Genomic DNA, 24,333 nt, shown 5'->3' on the forward strand with positions numbered 1-24,333 from the left:
TTTTATTATCACAATCCATTAAAACATATGAGTATGTTTGTTTGTGTGTGTGTGTTAAAATGGCCCCAATACATGGAACAATTAGTTATTGCAATTTCTAAAACTTTATCTCAACAAATGTGATGAGCGTGATGGGAGTTTGAAATAATAAATATGGACACATCCCATAAAGTTAACACAGTAATCACACAAATGATCAAAATCAATGAAACAATTAATGAAATAAAACTAATGAAAAAAACAAAAAACTATTGTGAGAAGCAGGTTGGAAAACAACATCTTCCTTTGCATCAATGTCTGAATGGGGATTCCGGAGCAATACCAGTGCAGGGATGCTTAGCTTTTAATCTTCAAATGCCAGAGGAGTGACCATTTCATGGCCTTGCAATGTGTGGATCACCCCTCTGACACACAAAGAGTTCTAAAGCACAGCTATTATCTGCCCAGATGAGCTGACACAGCATCCCTCGCCTACTGTCCTTATGATCTCGGTAACTGTGCCTCTGGAGCAAAAGGTGGGGGTTAGAGAAGCAGTAAACCATAGTATTTGGTAACTATGGAAACTTAATAATAAACAAAGCAAGCCTGGAAAAGTCTTTATATAGATAGATCATCAGTGCACTGCCTGAGTCATCGTCTGCTTCCCACAACGTTACTAAAATGAGATTAATCACGAACATGTTTCCAAAGCAATGTGCACAGGAATAGCCATTCATAATGTAAATGTGTACAGTGTCTGTATATTAATGATAAACAATAGGAGGCAGTGGAGTTTCTGCTATTGTCAGGCTCATTGCTCAGCCAGTCGTGTTGATTTTGGTTGTGCACGGATGTCACGTTGGTCTCTTCATCTTCAAGTGGTGAAGTTGTACACTGGCTGGACATGACGAGGAGTGATACGCCTGTCTGTTGTAATTGCTGCCTTAGATAAGGCACATGCTTTAGGGAATCACATGATCTGTTTATTGAGGGTGTAATACTGCATGAAATGGATTAGAATTTACAACGTAACAAGGTTACATGGATTATTTGAGTCCAGCCTGTAGCTAGTCTGTCTCAAGTGTTTCTACCAGACTATAATGTCCTCCAAGGTGGATCCAATCTTTAGCTGTCTTGACTAGCAACATGGCTGTGCCTTGACGGGGAGGCCATATGTCTAGAACCCCTTTTAAATTCTAGCTTGACTGGGGTGCGGGCTATAATTAAAGCTAATGAAAAACACAGGACACTCAGAAAGCATAGCAGCAGAGGTGATTTAGTTGATTACAGGTTTTATGGTTTTATTTGGCTACCTTTAATTAACACCAGTGAGGTCAACTGTGTCCATGAAGCACTCAGTAAAATCTTTTTGGTGTCTAGAAAATATCTGAAATAGTACAGCAATTAAAGGGACAGTATAGGTATCCAGACCCCTTCATCTCATTGAAGTGGTCTGGGTGAAGAGCCCCTGTTCCCTTAAACCTGCAATGTAAAACATTGCGCTTTTAGAGAAACTACAATGTATACATTGCCAGGTTATTCCACCTCAAGTGGCTGTCTACCGGACAGATGGAAGCAATACCTGCGTTCTAACAGAGTTTAACTCCATAGACAACATTGGACATCCTCTCGCTTTGCATGAGGACGTCCAACTTCTTCAAAATCCCCATAGGAAAGCATTGATTCAATGCTTTCTTATGGGGGAAGCTCTAATCCATGTGGGGTGCTCACAGTGCCTGCGAATTAGATTCCCCCATCAGGGTGACGTCGCTGGAGGAGACGACCGATCCAGCACCGAGGGACCTTGGTGCTAAAAACAGGTCAATGTAAAAAGGGTTTTGGAGTGGAGAGTGGTCTCTGAGGCTCAGGAATATTTATTGCTACTGGAGCCTTATGAGATAAGTTGCCAGAGATACAACACAACACTTAGAATGTATATTGTTAGTTCAATGAAGGTTCACTAACTTAAAGGGACACTCCCCCCTATCAGGGCTGGATTTACTCTCCTAGCTGCACCAAGGAGTATCCTCAATGCACTCCCTGCTCTCTTTCGCTCTCTCTCTCTCTCTATATATATATATATATATATATATATATGTAAAAACTCAGCCAATACTCCTGTTGCTCGACATTTTTTAGAAGCAGGACACCCGTTACCCTCTTCATGGGAATAGATCATGTACCTATGTCAACACGAGCTGCAACAGAGATAACTAGACTATTACAAAGAGAGGCATTTTGGATACATACCTTAGACACTTTATCCCCCCATGGACTTAACGAGAAGAACCCGTTATACTGTTGAAGATAACTCATGAGAGAGAGTGTTACATTTGTTTCATTTGTTTTGTATACGCAGTCATATATATCTTTTTACGATCTATGTTGTTAGTATGTATTATTCTGAGTAGATAATCTCCCAGGAGTTTCTCTTTGATAATATTAGATATTTGTATATACCAGTTGTCGTGTTTATACAACTATGCAATTTCCTTCATTACCAGTATGTTTAGTACCTCGGTATTTGAGTTTTTCTATGTATTCGAAGAAGAAGATCCTCCCTTATGGGACATATACTCCTGGGCCATGGGATTCTATCTCGGGTGGTATATCTAATGTATTGATTTTTATCTTCAACATGTCTTTTTATTTCTATATATTTCTATCTATGCACCACTCCGAGATTGCCCCCATGACCACCCCTGTATTTTGTAAGTAGTGTAAATATGTATTAAATGTTATATATATCTTTTTCTTCCGTGCTCTTTGTTTTCAATTTTTTTACCCTGTGTTCATACCTCATAGGGTTAGTTTATTCAATGACGTATTTTGATTCTGCACACGTCACTTATGACATCACCTATAATTATTATTCTCGCCATTTATATAGCGCCAACAGATTGCATAGAGCTATACAATATTATGAGAGGGGGGATTTACCTATAAATAGAACAATTACAAGAAAACTTACAGGAACGATAGGTTGAAGAGGACCCTGCTCAAATGAGCTTACAGTCTATAATCTTGTTTGCACTCTCGTTCACCCTCCAATGATCTCCATGTTTACCTGTATATAAACTGCCATGGTATCACTTATTGTTTGTCTTGAAGAAAGTCTGGTTGGACTGAAACGTCGACACTGACAAGTTTGATGTATGAATTGATTGCTGAAATAAAAGCATCTTCTTCACTATTATGAGTCCTGTGAGTGCTCTCCATCAAGGTATTCTATACAAAAGGCCGGAGGTTGCACCGAGGCATTGACAAGACGGGGAGCAACTGAGTGAGAGACACAAGGGATTAATTATATATATATATATATACAAACAAAAAATGATGGGAGTTGCACTCCAGCTCTCCTGTGGATATTGCCCGGTGCTCAGCAGCACAACACATACAGTTCCAATGGATGCCAGCACTCAGGGTCTCTCAATGTAAACAAAAAGTTAAAAAGCCTTTTATTCCAGAAATCAACGTTTCAGTCCACCTCTGTGGACTTTCATCAGGACATCATGGGTATAGTGGGGTGACAGGGGCTGTAGTGGGGAGATACAGGCTATACTGTGGGGTCAGGGGCTGTAGTGCAGTGATAAGAGCTATACTGGGGAGACAGGGGCTACAGTGGGATGATCTTGGGCTAGGGACTGGGGAATCTGGCTCCCTAGTGGTCCGGTGGGAGATGCAGCATATCTGTATCTCCAGTGTATGCAGACAGCTCCTTCCTGTTGACATTCTGGCCGAGCATTGCCACGGTAACCTACGGCTCTGATATAGTACAGGCAAAGGAGAACCTCCCTTTATTCAAGCACCAGCCCTGCTGCAGGTGCCAGTTGGGGAACTTTCCACTGTCGCCTTCAGCCCCACTGGCACTGGCGCCCCTATCCTTCCTGCTACCCCAAAGCCATGGCAAATCTGGCCCTGCTCTCCATTGTGCATTATTTGTCAGGTCCTCCCTCCTCCCCCCCAAAAAAGATGTTAAAAATAGCTTTAACCCTTTGCAGTCCTTTGTCGGAATATATCTGACAAAATATTTTACCTCTTGTAGTCCAATGCGCACGTCACTCACTTTCATGACACCTGGCATGAAGAATTGTCAGTACTCTCCAGGGAAATCAGACATTGGATTGCAAGAGGTAAAATATTTTATCAGATATATTCTGACATATGACCGCAAAGGCTTAAAAAAAGTTTTACTTATATGGTGGAATCAGACTGATGGAAAAATGTTGTGGATAAATGCTGGATTAAAGAGAAATACAAAAAGAAAATGTCTGGTGGGCTGACAAGTATGGAAAAAAAATGGAATTAAAAAAACGAATAACGCCGGCCTCGAGGCCCGAAGAAGCACCCACGTCGGGGGTGCACCACAGAAGTGGGGCATACCACCCCGACCGACGCCCGTAGGGACCAGGGGCACTGAAAACCGGGTGCGGCCTACCTGAGCTGCTACCTGGGCATAGCGCCCGTTCACCCTGACCTCGGAGCTTCCAAGCGACGCAGCAAGCACCTTACCCCCCCCCCTTTGGACCGGTGGGGGTTATCCCGGTCCCCACTGGCTACTCTGAGCCCACTGACGGGCTTACTGACCATGCAGCATGCAGGGATATTACCACGGCGATACGCAGCCAAGATGGCGGCCAGGCAAAGGCCCAACCCAAACAGAACAAGCTCCCGACCGCCAAAGCAGGCACTGGAGGCATTTGACAGGCTGTGTACAAGCTTCTGGACGACAATGTGCAAACGGGGAATGACTCACAATCAAGCGGTGAGAGCAGTGGCTAAGTTGATCCGCCCTGCTGCCCGGCGCCGCCACTATGATCCCTGGCCTCAGCCCCCCAGAGCAGTTCACCAGCTACACAGAGGCAAGCGACAGACAAGGCTGGAAAAGGCGCCAAGAGGCTCGGGCATAACCATCCACTCCCCTGCTCCCAAACAAGCCCCACACATGGCGGACACAACACGTGCCGACAACGCAAGCGACTCCTCGCACGATATCCTCGTGCGAATACAAAGCCACTTCGATGCATTTTGGAGGAAGCTGGAGGGTAAGCTGCTTCAAACTGCTTCACCACTGCCTCCCACTCCTACAAAAAGCACATCATGCACCTACTCCAATGAAGCGAAACGACATCCACACAGCCGCCCAGCACCCACACCCACCCGAGCAAGGCGCCAGTACAAACCTGGCGTTTTATCCCGCCGCCGGCACACTGCACAACGACCCCAAGCTCCCAAATCGTACCGCCAGACTAGCCACCCACCGCAGTGCGGCTCACCGACACAGAGATGGCCCGATGGACCCAGATCCGTTACAAGGCTATACTACTCAATCGCAGACAAGGCACAAGCGAGGGGAAGACATGGGAGCTGGAAATACACAGATATGGACACGACCCCAAGTCTCACCCACAAGTTCCCGAAGCTGACCAGCATAGTACAAGCCTGGGAGAGGCCCATACAAGGCGTAGGCTGAAGCACGGGACTCTAGGGGACTTGTTACCTTCAATACTCCCCTGCTCACGGAAGGCAACATAACTCCTCGACTGTCATAATGCAGAGGACTACAAGTTCAAACGAGACATGTCTTTATGCTAACGCTCCCCTGTTATTTTAGTTTACCATGAGCAGGCATACTGAGAGTGATTCAAAGTGGCCAGCAAAGCTAGTCTCCTAATTGCCCACATTTACTATATTACTCTATCTGTCTCCCTCCATTACTATGCAAGGGCAATGAGGCTCATATTACTCAGAACTCCGCTTCTAGCACTCGAATACACCAATCATAGATATAACTCGTTAGCAAATGAAACCATTTACTGTTTGTTCATATATTTTACCCTTTATGTTCTATACCTTTGAATCGTTAAGGCTGCAGCGTGACTTAACATAATTTGAGTTTTCTAGACGTACCTGACTAGCGAGATATACTCAACTAAAACTTAAATGTGTGCATGTTATATAACTGCTATCCCACTGTTATAACTTCTCTGAAATGCATGGTTTGCCCCGCTATTGTGGTGACGCAAGTTCCCCTGTTATCTTAGTTTACCATGAGCAGGCTTACTGAGAGTGATTCAATGTGGCCAGCAAAGCTAGTCTCCTAAATGCCCACATTTACTATATTACTCTATCTGTCTCCCTCCATTACTATGCAAGGGCAATGAGGCTCATATTACTCAGAACTCCGCTTCTAGCACTCGAATACACCAATCATAGATATAACTCGTTAGCAAATGAAACCATTTACTGTTTGTTCATATATTTTACCCTTTATGTTCTATACCTTTGAATCGTTAAGGCTGCAGCGTGACTTAACATAATTTGAGTTTTCTAGACGTACCTGACTAGCGAGATATACTCAAATAAAACTAAAATGTGTGCATGTTATATAACTGCTATCCCACTGTTATAACTTCTCTGAAATGCATGGTTTGCCCCGCTATTGTGGCGATGCAAGTTCATTATGTGTAATCTCTGCGCACCAAAAATAAAGAATTAAAAAAAAAAAAAAGACTTGGAATAGATAAAACAAACCAGGTCTGGGATGAAGAAGAAACACGAAATATAGAGGTTATTTCTGTATGGGTCAGATATAAAGATGCATTTCAATATTACAAATACAACAGAGTTTCTTCTAAATATTTTACATTTTTTCTATGGGGTACTTTGGCATCTTCATGAAGACCCTAAACTTCAGACAAGATGGAAGGACTGTAATCGAAAGAGGCTGTCTAAGCACTACCACCAGAGGAGGACTTAGGGACAAATGTAAACAAATGTAAAACCTTTGCTCAAAAAGTGTGTGTTTACAGTTCCAAGAATGCAGAGGCTGTCCTCTCCACCAAACCACCACATTAAGATGAACTTGTGCTAAGAGTGTCCCTGTAAGATTTGCATTTATCTATTTACACCGATTATTAGATGGAAAATATCAGCGACTAGTCTTTATATGTGATGGAATTATGCATGACACCATAACCTACGAAGATATTGTCTGTAAAACTGGCCCTGGTCGTAATTTTCATCCAGTTTTGTCCTGCTAGAAGTCGAAGTCACATTATGAGTCAATGCTGACTAATCCCTGCTGGTAGGAAAGATTTAACCATTTATCAAAATGTGTGTCTCCCATCGGTCAGCTGGTCCTAATTGCAGTGTACCTATACTGACAGATCAAATGGGACAAGTGCTTAACCCCTTAAGGACACATGACATGTGTGATATGTCATGATTCCCTTTTATTCCAGAAGTTTGGTCCTTAAGGGGTTAGGGAGTAAATACTGTTAGAAGTTGTAGTATATAACTCATTTTTTTAAAGTATATAACTATTAAGTTATGCAAGATCTTAAAATCTCATTATTGCTTTGTCAGCCTAAGTCAGCATAGATCGCCACGCCAACAGGGAGTCTTTAGTTTGTTATAGCCCAGGTAAGTCAATAAACGCCTTTCAAGTTGATCCAGACTTGCGTGCTTCTTACCAGGGAAACCTGCAGATATGGAATGACTTGAATTCCTGTGCTGTAGGCTTTGCTTAAATGCATTTTAATTAGTGTCTTGTAATGTTACCAGTGTCGCTGTGCCGCTAGCAGGATTATTCACTAAAGTAAGAATTCAAGGTGAATTCAAAATAAATTTCAAATGTAAGGCCAGAGAAACTGAATAGAAAGCATAGCCAAATTACAGGATTTTTTCAGTCCTGCTATTTTGACCTCAAATATATATGTTCTGCTGCAATTTTGTTACTGAAAATGTGTCTATTTCCTGAATAATGGTTCAGCTGGACAAAAGATAAAAATAAAAATCTCTAATTTTAACTGCAAGGTCAGAGTCTTTGGCCTTGCATTTTGCACCCAGGAAAGTCTGGTGAATGCGACTATCAGAAGATCCCAAAAATCAGAAAAATTATTTATATATTTTGTGTGCATTTTAGGAAGATCAAATCGCTGATTGATATATCCTAGTGTATTGTGTAAGAATAAAAATATTTTTTTTTAAATCACAGAATTGTAAATGAACTCCTTAAATTGTGTGTGTTCTTTTAACAGTTATTTATCAATAGCTGGGTTTTGCAATGCTTTAATATCTATGTGTTCAGTACAAAGGTAAACGTCAGCCAGTGATAATGCTTGTTTTTGTTTGTCTAAATGTGGGTGTTAACTCTAGTTGTCTCGGCAACAGGGATACAAACAGATTTTATGATAACATCTTGTTTCCTGAAACTGGTGTAACTGATCTTGCTGTCTACACTTGGCTCATTTCAATCATGTTCTTCTTAATCAATACCTGCCTATGACTGAATGAAGTGGTGAACAAAATGTAGCCTCTTGTTGTAGAGCAGGGGTGCCTGATGTTTTAGAACTACAGCTCCCATCATGCTTTACATGCTTTTAGAATGCCTTTAGAATAACAAAGCATCAAAGGGAGTTGTAGTTCTACAACATGTGAGAATCTGTCTTTTGGGCACCCCTGTTGTAGAGCAACATATATGATGCATCATAGGTGTTATAGTACAACAACAGCTGTGAGGCTACCTGATTTGCATTATTCTTCAAAGGGTTAAAACAAGAACAGTCTTATTTTTTTTTTTTTACAATTTCCCCTCTGGAGTGTATTCGCTAAACAGCAATTTCTAGTAAACTGAATTGGAAGAGTTAGGCTAGAATAGGCAAGCTGTGACTATAGTTGAGATGGAAAATTTAGTGAACATACCTTAGTGTTCTTTCTTGGCAAACAGTCAACATAAACCATATAGAACAGGGGTTGTCAATGTTTGGCCCTCCAGATGTGGTGGACTACATATCCCATAATGCTCTCACAGGCATAATGCTGGCAAAGCATCAGGGGAGATGTAGTCCACAACATCTGGAGTGCTGAAGATTGCCTACCCCTGATATAGATAAGAAATAGGAGCAATAATACAGCACTCTGCCAGGGAGTACTATATAAGAACTGTTCTTTTTTGTAACTCAGTACTTTTCACCATGTTGCCAGCCAGTTTTTATACATAGAAATCTGTTCACTGTGATCACTTCTTCAAGAAAGCATATCAATTAAACAGTTAATCTCCTTCCCTCCCCAGTCCTTGCTTCATATCCTGCAACTGTGTCATCCCCCCCAAAAAAACAAAAAGAATAAGCCCTCATTGAAAATTATTCTAACAACCTGCTTTTGTACCCTTTCCTTACCTTGTGTGTCACTTTATCCAACAGCCCTCCAGAATGTAAGCTCATTTGAGCAGTGTCCTCAGCCCCATCTGTTCCTGTGCGTCCAATTCGTCAGGTTACAAATACTTGTCTGTTTGTCCACCCATTCTACAGCTCTGCAGAATATGTTGGTGCTTTAGAAATAATAATGTTTGTGTCTATCTAGTGCAGGGGATAGGCAACCTTCAGCACTCCAGATGTTGTGGACTCTATCTCCCATAATGCTGGCAAAGCATCAGGGGAAATGCAGTCCACAATATCTGGAGTGCCAAAGGATGCCTACCCCTGACAGTGGTGTTTTCCTAATGTGTTAGTTTCTATTGCTAGGTGTTGCAGGTATGTAATACTTTTTTTAACAGTATCAGGGTTATTCACTACAGCGAGGCTTCACAGTAAATTTCTAATTCAAAGTTAAACTAACTGAACTGGAAACATTCTCTAAGTCAGCTATGCTTCCAGATCGGTTATTTTTACATTTAATTTGAAATTCACTTTGAATTCTCACATTACTGAATAGCCCTGTAAGTGTCAGACACAAAAGGGTTAATGGGAAACAGCATTGACAATGGGGTGGGATAGGGGTTATTAAGGTAACAATAGCAGTTTTGTGAATTATGAACTGGGTCTTGCCTCTAGATTTAATAGAATGTTTGGCACTGGATACTTTCAGGGATTTGGGATGTAGAATATGCATGTTATGACCTCTGCCAACACGGCTGAATTTAACAGAATTTTTATTTTAACTTATTAATGCATTAGGAAAGGCTTCTTGTGACTTATTACCATACCTGTTAGAACATTGTATGAATTAACCCAGAAATGTACAGACCATAATATAGAAATAAACCCATTATATATGTATATAAAAAATGGTTTATTGCAGGTTTAGTTAGGTTATGTACATAGCCGTAATTCACTCTGACAGTAAAACAAACAGCAGGAGATATTAGCCAACGAGCCTTATAAGGTAATCATTGGCATATTTAGTCCACAAGTCATTAATATTGCAGCAAATAGTCCATAGTCTATTATATTTCCCGGAGTTTAAAGTGTCTTGTGTGAGCTTTATCTGGAGGCCCCTTGTCAGCCATTGTGCTCTGGCATTGAGACAGTTGAAAATCAGACAGACAGATAAAAAAAATAAAAAGACGTATTGTAGACAGGTATAAAAAGACAGACGTCAACATAAATGAAAACACTGTCCATGTTAAATGTAGCATTTTTCCAAGTCTTCGGATACCATAGTAACTACATAAAAAAAGGTTGAACATTAGCTATCGAGTCCTCATATTCTGACGATCTTAAGAGTCCAGCAGAATCATAATTCTTGACAGCAGATAGTTGCTACAAACAAAAAAAAAAAGGAAAGAAAAAAAAACAGATCTCCATTTCCAAGTGCTGCATCAAACAGTGCTTAGTAATGCAATTAAATGGAGCAACTGTCCTACACCTTCTTCTTGTTCCTGGAAGTAACTTGTTTTTCCACATTGGAACAGTTTGTTGTGAGTTCTATATAGAGATCCTCTTATCGACTTTGTATTCCGCAGATGGTGAACTCTGACTACAGCATTCTGTGGTCTTCTTCAGCAATAGCTGCTGTCACCTCGGCCATGAATCAAAAGCCTGAAGCCAGGAGAGGCCAGTCCCATATTGAACAAGCCCTCTCTGGCTTGAACTCTTCTTAAACAGTTCATGAATGGCTTCTCTCACTCTTCCATTTAAGAAAAGATGCGTGAGGAGGCCCTCACTAGCCCTGATGCATCTCTTTATGCCAGTTGAGGCTAGTCAACGACCCTCCAGGCCAAAATGACACTTTAAAGAGAGGGGGAAAAAAATGAAATTTTTTTCTCATTTATCAAAGGAGACAAGTAGTAAAAGTTCAGTGGCTCTGCCCACTCCAAAGGCAGAGCCACTTAAACTGCAGAGCCGGCTGAGCGTGGTTGGGATGATGTGTGGAGGAAAGCTAGACTTGACATTCCTGTTGTTTCATCAGAAGGTAGTCTGGACTGGAACTTCTTCATCTGTTCAGGGCTGGCCAGGTTCTTGAGTAGACAATTTTCTTTCTCAAGTTGAGAATTCTTCTCAACCAGTTCCTTAATTTGTTCTTTTAGAACCTCTACCTCTTCCCGAACTGCATACATGAGATGATTTTTTACCAGATCCTGAGGAAAAAAAGAAGAAAAAAAACCATCCATAAATCAATGTGATCTCACTGTCCTGGAAAATGAATTAATAAAGATAACATCTGTGGAATGTATATTAACACATGACTCCATATTCAAGCTTATTATTTCTGCATTAGCCACATTACAGAATAACGTTCTTATTGTACTAGTACATTGAAAAATATATATTTTTATATATATTTATGGTTGTCCATTAAGAAATGAAAGTAGTTACATTTTATGAAATGAGTTGGGTAGTCAGGAGTAAGGGACACTTAAAATTAACGAGACAAACAATAATATAAAAAGCTAAGAAATAAAATGGTAAATAGACTGGTAATTGAATTTGGTGTCGTACACTTGCAACACCACCAGTTAATGACTTCATTAACAAATTAATGGCTTTTAAGTTGTACGTGTGTTTTTAATGATTCTTTAATCTAGCTGACATGGAATGAATAGAATTAAATAATGAATAGAATTCTTTGTCAGCTCTGCAGCAATTGCCATTCCATAGGACAGGATGGGATTCCTTCATCCTTAACCTGGCACTCTGCAAGTTACATTGCAGTCCCCTTCCATCCAATGAGATTCAGAGCCTCAGCAGGGAAATCTTCTTAGCAACAAGCCTGCCATAAGCTATATCCATAGGGAAGGGGGGTGAGGGGGGGTTGCTGCACACGTAGTATGCAAAACACCAGGGTTGTTTGTACTCTGGCTGTACGCTTGGACAAAGGCTCCCCTTCCTTTAGAATTATGCAAGCTCAGCTATAGTCAAAATACAGGGCATTTTATTTTATTTTCCCGATTGCTGTATTTTTATGATTTTATTTTTCTGAATGTACTGTACTATTCGCCGTTTCAATTTAAATGTACATTTTGCTGTGTTTTATGCAAAATGCATACTAATTTCACATACTAAGAAGTCAGATATGTAATGGGCCTGTCAATTATTTGTGTGCAAAAATGCAAAAGATATAGTGGCGATATTTACCATGGCTTGCTCGATTTTGTTGTCAATTGCGACCACGCTGGCTCCTGATGCACTGCAGAAAACAAAAACAGATATTTGTTAAATGCAACGGCAGAGTGTTACGAGCTGATATACACTTCATCTCAAGTTTCTGATTTAATAAGTTTATTTAATTTTGATTGTGGTTACAGTCTATGAATTAAAACCGCTGACTAACTCTCCTGCATGTGCACTGCCCTGAAGATACAGGGGGAGGGGGGGGTTAAACCAGCTCAATAGCACAAGACAAAGCAAGTCGCTTGCAATTCACTGACAAACACAGAGGAGGAAACAGACAAGGCTGTTCCAGTCTAAACCAGGATAATCCTGATCTAACCAGAATCCATCCATCGAAGAACTGCAAAGATGCCGTAGGATATTATATACATTGCACCCTGCAGATAGTATTAATTACAAAATACCAATGATCAAATAGTCTGCAGAAATTCTTTATGCATAACCAGGAGTTAAAACCAATATATGATTTACTGGCGCCAGATTGCGTATATATAGATTTAATCAATAAATTCAGTTTACCCAATATTTAGACAATTTATAAAACTACAAAGTGACAGATACAATTTAAATAATAAAACAAATACGGTATGCATATGTGCAAGTGTAACCATCTGAATGTGTTTTTTTCTTAAAAACATGCATTCACTCCCAGCTTGGCTATTGAACTGTATATATGTAGAAATGTATAGCTCATTAAATAAAAAATACACAGAATACAATTCTACACCTGGATTAGATTACTGAACAGAAATAGTATACAGTAAATAATTGCACCATTATAACTACTCCCCAGCAGTCATTACAGAAATATATCTCAGTAAATTCAATATTAAATGACTCAAATATTTACCTGTTATCCAGTTTAACAGATACCACATCAGCTCCCAAAAGGGAGGAGAAAAACGAGATGGAGAAATTATGCAGTTCATAAACAGCCACCTCCATGGGAACTTTGAACATTTCTGTGCTCATTTTTGCAAAGTTTTTTTTTTTTTGCTTTTTGTAAAATTTGCCCCCAAATAAAATATCCTGCAGGTGGATAGATCCTTTACAGTGGATGCTGAGGTGTTTGTATGAGAAGCTTGCACTGAGCCTAGGCTTATACGACTGCTGATGCAACAAGCAACAGACTGAATGCTATTTCAGAGCTCCACCTTCTTAAATAGCAAATGCTGACATCATATGGTGTCACCCTAGATATGCAAAATTGGTTAACATCGCAAGCTCCCCCTCCCAAAACCACAAAGCTAAAAAACAACTCCTGTCTGCTAGCCCACAGCCAGTGTACAGAACAAACATTCTGCCAAATATTTTTCATTATTGTGTTTTGCTAAAAGAAAACAACACAAAAAAATGGTGCAGAAGTAAATGTCAGCCTTCGTGCGTTATTGAAAAATCAGACTGCAAATGCATTTTTTTTACTTGCCATGAACCCCGGTTTTGCTAACAGCAGCCCCTCAAAAATACTGCATCAACCAAAGAGTTGTTTGTAACATTTACAGAGGGGTGACACGTTGAAGAACTCTAACTTGTAGCACAGTGCAGTCCAAATTGTACAGCGCTACGGAATTTGCTGGCGCTATATAAATAATAAAATGAGGATAATAACTTTAAGGTGAAATAGCTCATAGGTGAAAATGTCCATCTCGTCAATAGTCACAGCTGGCTTACTTTATTTAAATACATTATGCAATGAATATTATAATTCACTACAAAACAGAGTTTAGTAAAGCCCTATTATTCTATTCATCTGCAAATGTATTCACTAGTCTGAAAATGGAGATTTGTTGATTTACAGCCAGTGCCCTTTTGCAAGGAAGCATGTATATTTAAATATGTAAAGGTTTGCTATACAAAGGGCCACAGGGGTTCTAATGGCCTTAGACTGCAGGGGTTTACTCACTAAACAGTTAGCTGAGGTGGATTGAAAATTCTGAACATTAAATTTGCAAACTTTTTAAAAAAAACTAAACAGGTATTTAGGGAACCGTTTAGGCCTGGATATTTTTTGCAAATTCAGTTTTCAATTCAGCGCAGTTCATTGTTTAGGGAGCTAGGGATTGTGGGAATTGTTGTCAGAATGCAGTGACACTACTTCCTTGGGATTATCATTAATACTACATTACACATTGCCCCTATTTGGAGACAGACTGCATAACAAAACTGTTGCATGAAATGCCTGGTGCAATAAATTATAGTTATATGTGATACATTGTGTATATATACAAAACCAATATTTGGGTTTAACCATATAATCAGTAAACTTGATGTGCGGTTGTGATTCATGAATTCTCATTGTTTTTTTTGTTTTTTGTTTTTTGTTTGTTTTTGTCAGGAGCATTTAAATTGTATTTTGAAAACATTATTTATTTTATTTACTGGCATTGATCAAGGATAGAGAGAGTATGGGTTCCTCTCTGGAAATTGAATCTGTTAGAAGGTGATTGATCATTAAGTGCTTAATTCACTAAACAGTCAGTTCGAAACATGTTTAGTTTTTCTTCCATGGATATTTGGGTGGATAGATTGCAAACCACTTGAAAATGTACTAAAACTCACTTTAATAAACAAAACTAAACCATGAACGCACATCAAAAATCAGGGGAAACTAGTATTTGAAAACATTCCATACCAAGGGGCTATAATATTACAAAAATAGATTAAATTGGACATTAATTATATGGAGACACTTGTAGCTGTATTGAAAATCATACTGCACATATGCAGGAATATTTATGCCATGTTAACAAATATTAATAATAACTACCTGCAGTACAGAAACAAATTGTACCCTTTACTCCCCAATGTGTAGCATTGCATAACTATCCTATCCCCTCCCCCCATACCCTGTTAGCCTGGCAGTTCACAGCCTTTGCAACCTGCAAGGTTCTTCTTTAGAAATATACTTGTGTAGGACGCCCCCTAGTGGCCAGACTCAATCACATTCTCACACAAACCAAAACACTGTATCTCATGTTTACACTGTAAGAACATTATGTTCTCCTACAGTATGGTATACTATAGCCAAAACAATATCAGACCCAAAATGATTACAACTTTCTAAACAAACACGACACATTTTGTTTTCACACTAATCTTGTGCTATTTAAAAAGGTGTGGCCAATTCTAATGACAACTCAACGTGATTTCTCTAAGGCTTGCGCAAACATATTTTTGTTATCTTAACTTATTAAATAGCTTTATTATTATGATTGAAAAATTTCCATTTGAGCAAAAATACTGTTCACTACTAACGCTAGAAATAGACAAGCTTAAAGGACCACTGTAGTGCCAGGAAAACATACTCGTTTTCCTGGCACTAGAGTGCCCTGAGGGTACCCCCACCCTCAGGGTCCCCCTCCCGCCCGGCTCTGGAAAGGGGAAAAGGGGTAAAACTTACCTTTTTCCAGCGCTGGGCGGGGAGCTCTCATCCTCCTCTCTGCCTCCTCTCCGTCGGCTGAATGCGCACGCGCGGCAAGAGCTGCGCGCGCATTCAGCCGGTCGCATAGGAAAGCATTTACAATGCTTTCCTATGGACGCTTGCGTGCTCTCACTGTGATTTTCTCAGTGAGAATCACGCAAGCGCCTCTAGCGGCTGTCAATGAGACAGCCACTAGAGGATTAGGGGGAAGGTTTAACCCATTAATAAACATAGCAGTTTCTCTGAAACTGCTATGTTTATAAAAAAAAATGAGTTAACCCTAGCTGGACCTGGCACCCAGACCACTTCATTAAGCTGAAGTGGTCTGGGTGCCTATAGTGGTCCTTTAACTCTTGCAAAGTTATTCACTACGTTGTCAATTGCTGGAAATTAAAAATGAATTTCACATTTAAGGCTGAGATTGCTGTAATGCAGCTGAGAATTTATACAATTCAGTATTTGTGGCCTAAAATTTTAAAATTATACTTTTTAGTGAATAACCCTTAAAGTGACTGACATTTTTTAGGCCAGAATAGTTGATCTGAAAATTTATCCCTATTCAGCTAGTTTGAAATTCACTTTAAATCCACCTTGACGTCTCAACAAATCCTACTTTAGTGAATAATCCTGTTGGGATTTTGGAGGATATTAAAATACTCAGCTATTCACAATTCGGGTAAAGTTGCATTCCAGTTATAATTTGACCTGTTTAAATAATAGTCCCAGTTCAAATACCTTTCCAAGGAACATTTGTTCAAAAGTGTTTAACTTAAAGGAACACTTCAGACACAGAAAGCACTTAAGCTTGCTGAAGGGCTTTATGCATCTGGAGTTTGTCATGATTGTGACACTTTAAAAAATCGCCAATTTAAAAAAATATTATAAAAATGTAATTGGTCACAGATACAACCTCTGGCTATCAATCAGACAACCGGGGAAGATTTCTTCATTTTGTGTTAGCGCCACAAATCTAACGAAGCGATAGGATCAATAAACTAGCAAGTGTCTGGCTTCCCCCTTCTCAATGACTTAATGTACTAAAGCGTGTTAAGCAGCATAGAAAAGCCTGTATGCACACTCATCGTCCCGGTAATAAGGAGCTTCTGACTGGTATATATAAAGATGTGAGGGCTTGAAAAGGCTGTAGATAGCAGATCTGCAGCTTTGCATACTATTATTTTCATATAATATATAATATTGTTTTCAAGTAGTAAAAAAAAAATTGTAAAAAATAAATAAAAACGAATGGAGTGTTTCTTTCATAACATAATACATCCCCACAGTCACGTGATAAGGGTTCAAAATTGCTGGGGTTGATTTAGTGAAAGGTGAATTGTGACGAATTAACAAGAGAATTGAGGATTTCTGCAAATTCACAATTCACTTATCAATTCTCTACAATGCAAGGATTAGAGAATAATACTTAATGGGATTCGGCCACACTATCAGGAATTGTGGAGTATTAAGGTCAGTTTATGAAGGGGTTTATTCACTTAATATTTAATCACTAAATGTAAACAAAAATTGCTAGTTTGGAAAAAATCTCCAACTCTGCATGTCCCAGCTTGGAGATTTCACCCTAAGTTTTGCAATGTTCTGTTTGTAAATTCACTATCAATCTGTGTTTATTGAATAAATCTCTACATAAATGTGCTTGTGCATGCAATAACGCGTAATAATAGCTGTGTCTCAGGTGGAATTGTAAATGTTACTTTCGGTGTTAGTTTGGTAAAGGCATGCTAGAGCATGTGTCCCATTGTACAGCGCTACGGAATCTGATGGTGCTATATAAATAATAATAAAATAATAATAATAATAATAATAATGTGTGCACAGTGAACCTGCCATGTTGTCACTCCAAATGATGTACTGATGCTAATCATATGAATTAAACAAAGCTTGATAAAATGATTGCTAAACATTAAATTTAATGCCAGAGGATTTTCTTTCTTTATAATCTAAGTAAATATTTTGAAATTAAGCAGAATATCGTGTAACCAAAAAGGCAGTACTCATCAAAATAGGCCATAATCTGACTTTTTCTTATGAGGTCATGAATAGCTATATGACCTCTACTGGTGCATAGTGGTAATGCAACTACTCACAGATATTTTTTCTTTTTTTTTTTTTTTAATTCTTTATTTTAGTGTGCAACACAGAAATAACATACAGGCTGGTAGCGCCACAACAGCATCTACTAGCTTAATGCGTTCAAACATTCGTATACAGTGTCCTGGCATGAGAGACAGTTGCACTTTTTTCTTTTTTAAGTTAAAGAAACAGGCTTCATTATAGATAATAGTATAACACTTGAATAATAAACATAGTAATGCAGGCTCTGGTAATGGACGTAAAGTGAAATAAAAATGAGTAATTGATGCTTAACAGTTAGCTGCGTATATCAAGCTGTATCTCGATGACATAGTGCGTTCTACACTGCGTGCAGAATTATTAGGCAAATGAGTATTTTGACCACATCATCCTCTTTATGCATGTTGTCTTACTCCAAGCTGTATAGGCTCGAAAGCCTACTACCAATTAAGCATATTAGGTGATGTGCATCTCTGTAATGAGAAGGGGTGTGGTCTAATGACATCAACACCCTATATCAGGTGTGCATAATTATTAGGCAACCTCCTTTCCTTTGGCAAAATGGGTCAAAAGAAGGACTTGAAAGGCTCAGAAAAGTTAAAAATAGTGAAATATCTTGCAGAGGGAAGCAGCACTCTTAAAATTGCAAAGCTTCTGAAGCGTGATCATCGAACAATCAAGCGTTTCATTCAAAATAGTCAACAGGGTCGCAAGAAGCGTGTGGAAAAACCAAGGCGCAAAATAACTGCCCATGAACTGACAAAAGTCAAGCGTGCAGCTGCCAAGATGCCACTTGCCACCAGTTTGGCCATATTTCAGAGCTGCAACATCACTGGAGTGCCCAAAAGTACAAGGTGTGCAATACTCAGAGACATGGCCAAGGTAAGAAAGGCTGAAAGTCGACCACCACTGAACAAGACACACAAGCTGAAACGTCAAGACTGGGCCAAGAAATATCTCAAGACTGATTTTTCTAAGGTTTTATGGACTGATGAAATGAGAGTGAGTCTTGATGGGCCAGATGGATGGATTGGTAAAGGGCAGAGAGCTCAAGTCCGACTCAGGCGCCAGCAAGGTGGAGGTGGAGTACTGGTTTGGGCTGGTATCATCAAAGATGAGCTTGTGGGGCCTTTTCGGGTTGAGGATGGAGTCAAGCTTAACTCCCAGTTTCTGGAAGACACCTTCTTCAAGCAGTGGTATAGGAAGAAGTCTGCATCCTTCAAGAAAAACATGATTTTCATGCAGGACAATGCTCCATCACACGCGTCCAAGTACTCCACAGCGTGGCTGGCAAGAAAGGGTATAAAAGAAGAAAATCTAATGACATGGCCTCCTTGTTCACCTGATCTGAACCCCATTGAGAACCTGTGGTCCATCATCAAATGTGAGATTTACAAGGAGGGAAAACAGTACACCTCTCTGAACAGTGTCTGGGAGGCTGTGGTTGCTGCTGCACGCAATGTTGATGGTGAACAGATCAAAACACTGACAGAATCCATGGATGGCAGGCTTTTGAGTGTCCTTGCAAAGAAAGGTGGCTATATTGGTCACTGATTTGTTTTTGTTATATTTTTGAATGTCAGAAATGTATATTTGTGAATGTTGAGATGTTATATTGGTTTCACTGGTAAAAATAAATAATTGAAATGGGTATATATTTGTTTTTTGTTAAGTTGCCTAATAATTATGCACAGTAATAGTCACCTGCACACACAGATATCCCCCTAAAATAGCTATAACTAAAAACAAACTAAAAACTACTTCCAAAAATATTCAGCTTTGATATTAATGAGTTTTTTGGGTTCATTGAGAACATGGTTGTTGTTCAATAATAAAATTAATCCTCAAAAATACAACTTGCCTAATAATTCTGCACTCCCTGTATATCTGCCTTAGGCAGTTGGTCGAGTATCCTTATGCTGCTCTAGTCTATCGTGTATGTAGTGTGGGTACAGATCGCTAGACAGTTAAATATGCTAGCGTGATTAGTTTAGGTGGTCGCTTAAGTTAAACAGTGTGTCTAAACTGCCATCCAAGACGGTCTATGGTCATGTGTGCGGGTCACTCTTTACTGTCTTCTGATGTTGTCAGTTGGTAAGAGGGATATATTCGTATCGACTGCAAAAGTAGCCACCGTGGTTTGGATCCGCAAATACTATTTGAACGCTATGCATAGTTATAGACATTTGTAGGCAAGTAAAAATAACATAAAATAACAGAAGATTAATTATATAGGTAATTCAAAACATTGCTTCTCTGTCGTATAGTGCCCACACGGCTAGGACAATTAGTCAGTCTAACAAGTGGGTGTATTAAGTATGTGAGCTAAACATAACTTTGTGTTTAAGTAATAACAATATGGTTACCAACAGTAGGTAAGGTTGTAGTAATAACAGACGAGGTATAATAAACATTGAGAGTTATGAATCATGGAGCAGAGATTTTAAGCTGGTGATAAAAATAAACAAGATGTGTCACTACATCCTCAGATACATGAGGCATGAGTCCACCAGGTGGCAATACGTGGGACAGGTTACGTAACATCGCCAGTGTGACTAAAAAAAAAAAAAAAAAAATTAAAAAAAAAATCTTGTAGTAAAAATAAAAGTAAATAGTGCAAGCCAAATGGGGGCTATGGCTTGCCTGTAGGGAGATTGTCAGCCTATGCCTGTGTCAGGCCTCAGTAGTGGATACTTGCTGTGTCCATGACTGGGAGCTGCTTTGGTCATCTGCTTGCTGGGCAGTATGGACTCTTTGGTAAGTGTTCTCCGGGGTGCTGTGGGCGTGCAGTGGGAGCTCCTTGTTTGGTCGCGTCCTGAACGGCTGTCGTGGCGGGGCTGCTCGGGTGCCAGCGCACCAGTGGTTAAGGCTTTTGGTCGTTCCTCTCGCCGGGCCCTTCCCGAGGTCCCTGGGTGATGTTCACCGTTCTGGTGAGTCTTGTTGTCGCAGGCTGGGGTTCGGGGGCTGGTGAGGTTAGCGTGGAGGTTGGAAGTCTCCGTGCGGTAGACAGCTTGGGTATGCTGGCTGGTCTCGCCCCGGTGTGAGCGGGAGTGAACGCTGTCGCCCGCGGGACATGTTGCTTTTTCCCTCCCTCGTGTTTGTCGATGCCGTCGGGAGGCCGCCCCAGCGGTGCCTGGCGGGGATCCACACAGGTGTCGCCGGGTTGCTGGGCGAATCCATGCCGCCGCCAGTCTCCTCGCTCGCCGGAAGGCATGACCGTTGGCACTGAGCTTCGTCCAGAGGCTCGCGCAGAATTGTTCGAAGAACTTTAAGGTATGCTTGGGTGGCTTCAGACGGGTGCGATGCGTTGCTGGTCGTGCCAGTGGCGCCATCTTGCCTGGGCCCTGGCAGTTTCGTTTCACCGCCGTCTTTGGTGCTTGTTTGCGTAGCTTTGCGGGGGTGGGCACCCCCAGCGTGGACCGGGATATCCCCCGCCGGTCCAGAGGGGGGGGTAGCAGGGCAGCGTTTGGTTCATGCTTAGAAGCGGCTCCCTTGCCGGGCGATTGGCCGCCTCCCCCAGGCTTTAGGCTCCGCTCCTGTTTAGGCCTCATGGCCGGTTCAAGCGCTCGTTTCGCGTTTTGATGCGAGACAGGTACCGGCATGTTCCGTACAGGCTCCTGCACCGATTTCCGGGCACTATGCACTGCTGCCATTCCTCGGTAGAACAGGATTAGTGAGTTTTGCGCTCGCTGGTGCCGGAGCTATCAGAGAGTGCGTCCGGCCATCTTGGCAGTCAGGCCCCGCCCCCACAGATATTTTTTCAAATTATTTTTCATGTGTACTCACTATAATTTCTCTGATACCTCTTGTTGCTCAGTTTAACAGCTTTACCATACTTTGATTTGCATGCTATGTTAAGCAGCCAATATACTATTTCCCAAGCAGATATCGATATACAGTATAACTGTCACCTTTAATAGAATAGTACTATCCCTACTTTAGCAATTCCCTAACCTGAGAATTGTAATTTAGAAATCTTTTGCCAATAAAGCTGAGTTGGAGACAACATTTTGAAATTGTTTTGAAATTGGCTATTTTGGACTAACATTTGTGACTTTTGTCTATTCTCCAGAATTCTCAACATTTAGAACTTTCGAATGTTACAATGAGAGGAACTACAGATCATTCTAAAGCTAGTGAACTGCCATAGTAAAAAATATCGCTTGAGATTAAGTTAAAAAACAACAACATATTTGTGGTAATAAACACAGAAATATAAACAAAGAAAATCGTTCTTTGAGATTCCTATTTGCAGATCCAATACCCCCTAAACCTGTGTAAATGACACAAGAATGAAGAGCATCACTTGGTTCTGCTGCCATCTATAGTCTGCTTAAACCTGACCCAATTTATAGTATTAGAATTTAATTATTTCTTACACATTCTTGCTTACTTAAATATGCACAACACAGTCAGCTAATCAGTTAATTCTAATTTAACATATTAGTCACTTCTGAAGTTCAGAGACAAACAGAAGAACTGCTAGAACTACTTACTAACCTGATAGATCCAGATTGGTTTGTCCAACTGGTTCTTATCTTATGTTACAATCAGGAAGGTTTCATCGCTAAACAAGGCATTGTTGTGAATCAAGAACCGAATGGAAGCACAGCTGAGGCTGTAGCTAAGTTGGAATTGTTTTGAAATCAGCACAAAATTTTGTGACTCAGGCTTCCGTTTGTTGGACTGCACACTTTAATATACTAACCATAACAGTAGAGAGGTGACAGACTATGAGATGGTGGAAACAGATTAGAATGCTACAAAAATCTCCAACTACCAAGATCTGAAATGTAATTAGAAAAAAAAAGCCTGGTCAGCAATCGGGATTACTGGACGTTAGGAGCGGTCCGCAGCAACTGGATTACTATTATTATTATTATTATTTTATTATTTATATAGCGCCAACAAATTCCGTAGCGCTGTACAATGGGATTACTAGTACAAGATAACCGATACGGAGAATATGCAAAAAAAATATTACAGTAATGCAAGAGAGTAGAATAGACAAAATAGGAATTGTTATATAGAGACTGAATGTTATAGATTGGGACACTAGGGTAGTATGGACAAGAAAAGAGAGTAGTCTGGTTCAGTGAGGGATACTGCAAAATCTGAGGGCCACGAGTGCCATATCCACCCTGATTGCAGTGCGTAGATACACAAATTGATGGTCTGCGTGGGGAAAGTTCTGTCTTGCAGTATGTAGAAGTCAAATGCTGCAGGTAGTAAATCAGGTGATAAGTCAATCAGGAATCCTGCAGCATATACATTCTACATACATATAGCATGAACATGTGCAGCCACTAAAATGATGAAATGATGTGTATACAGAAAAACATATTGTACTTAGAAACTCTTGGGCCCCAGTAACAATGAAGAATGGCAGAAGTGTTTGGTGGGAGCATGGTACCGATATCCACCTATCTGTTTAGTACAGACCAGACAGGTAGCTAGGTGGGTATCGATTAAATGAGACAGGTGGGAATGTAGTGAGAAGCTGCAAAGCTAGTTGCAGGCGACAGTCTGACAGATACATTATTATATTGATCGGATAAGTACTTAAAATAATAGTCTGGTTAGAGATTAAAATTCCACTGACAAGTGACTGCATTCAGAAACTGCTCTAATTACATGTCAGTGCGTGACCTTATTTAAAAACACTCATGCTCATTATGTAATAGTTTGGCATACATTTGTATACACACCTGTCTGCGGCATATGTGATGTATATTAAAGCAGAATAAGAGAGCAGCCTAGTAGCAAAATAATTACTGATTCATTTCATCCAGTTAATTAGTCTTCAAAAAAGATTTGAAAGAATTTACATAGTTCCATAGTTATAGGCTGAAAAGAGACATTTGTCCATCGAGTTCTGCCTTTCTCATACCTGTTTTGCCATATATCCAAAAGAACGCAAAGTAGATGGTGGGAACCGCACTCAATCCCAGCGGCCAAGGGTGCTCCGGATCAGGACCAGCAATCCCAGAATTATACACAAAAGAAGAAAGGACCACAGGCACTCCAAATTGAAACCGTATGCAGATTTATTAGGAAAAAATGCAACGCCAAGCAAGGTTTCGACCAACAAAGGACCTTTGAAAAAGACCTTTGTTGGTCGAAACCTTGCTTGGCGTTGCATTTTTTCCTAATAAATCTACATACGGTTTCAATTTGGAGTGCCTGTGGTCCTTTCTTCTTTCGTATATAACCAAAAGAAGGCAAAAAAAAAATACAGTTCGAAGCACTTTTTAATTTTACAACAAAATAGGAAAAAAAATAAAAATCCCGTTGGCCCCTGAATGGCAGTCAGATCTGTCCTTGGATCAAGAAGCTATTAGCCCACAAATTAAAAATGATATTCCTGTATATTGTGTTTTTGCAAGTATTTACCCAATTGCTGTTTAAACATCTGTATAGACTCTGACAAAACCACCTCTTCGGGCA

The 24,333-nt window shown here is 40.2% G+C and overlaps 1 protein-coding gene across 2 annotated transcripts in view; it reads right to left on the reverse strand.

The window, feature by feature from the left end:
• Positions 1-10,029: 10,029 nt before the first annotated feature.
• Positions 10,030-24,333, reverse strand: part of LOC134572906 (TSC22 domain family protein 3-like) — a 61,995-nt gene continuing 47,691 nt past the window's right edge. The window contains exons 1-3 of one of the 2 annotated variants that reach the window (XM_063432203.1): positions 13,225-13,676; positions 12,339-12,390; positions 10,030-11,341 (exon numbers count right to left, since the gene is read on the reverse strand). In XM_063432203.1, coding sequence (XP_063288273.1) covers positions 11,093-11,341; positions 12,339-12,390; positions 13,225-13,346 — 423 coding nt within the window. In that variant the 5' untranslated portion in view covers positions 13,347-13,676 and the 3' untranslated portion in view covers positions 10,030-11,092. Of the gene's footprint in view, positions 11,342-12,338; positions 12,391-13,224; positions 13,677-24,333 lie in introns of those variants that run through there. The other variant, XM_063432202.1, reaches the window with a different exon arrangement.

The sequence above is a fragment of the Pelobates fuscus genome, chromosome 9 (genome assembly GCF_036172605.1).
Source record: "Pelobates fuscus isolate aPelFus1 chromosome 9, aPelFus1.pri, whole genome shotgun sequence".
Taxonomy (NCBI): Eukaryota; Metazoa; Chordata; class Amphibia; order Anura; family Pelobatidae; genus Pelobates; species Pelobates fuscus.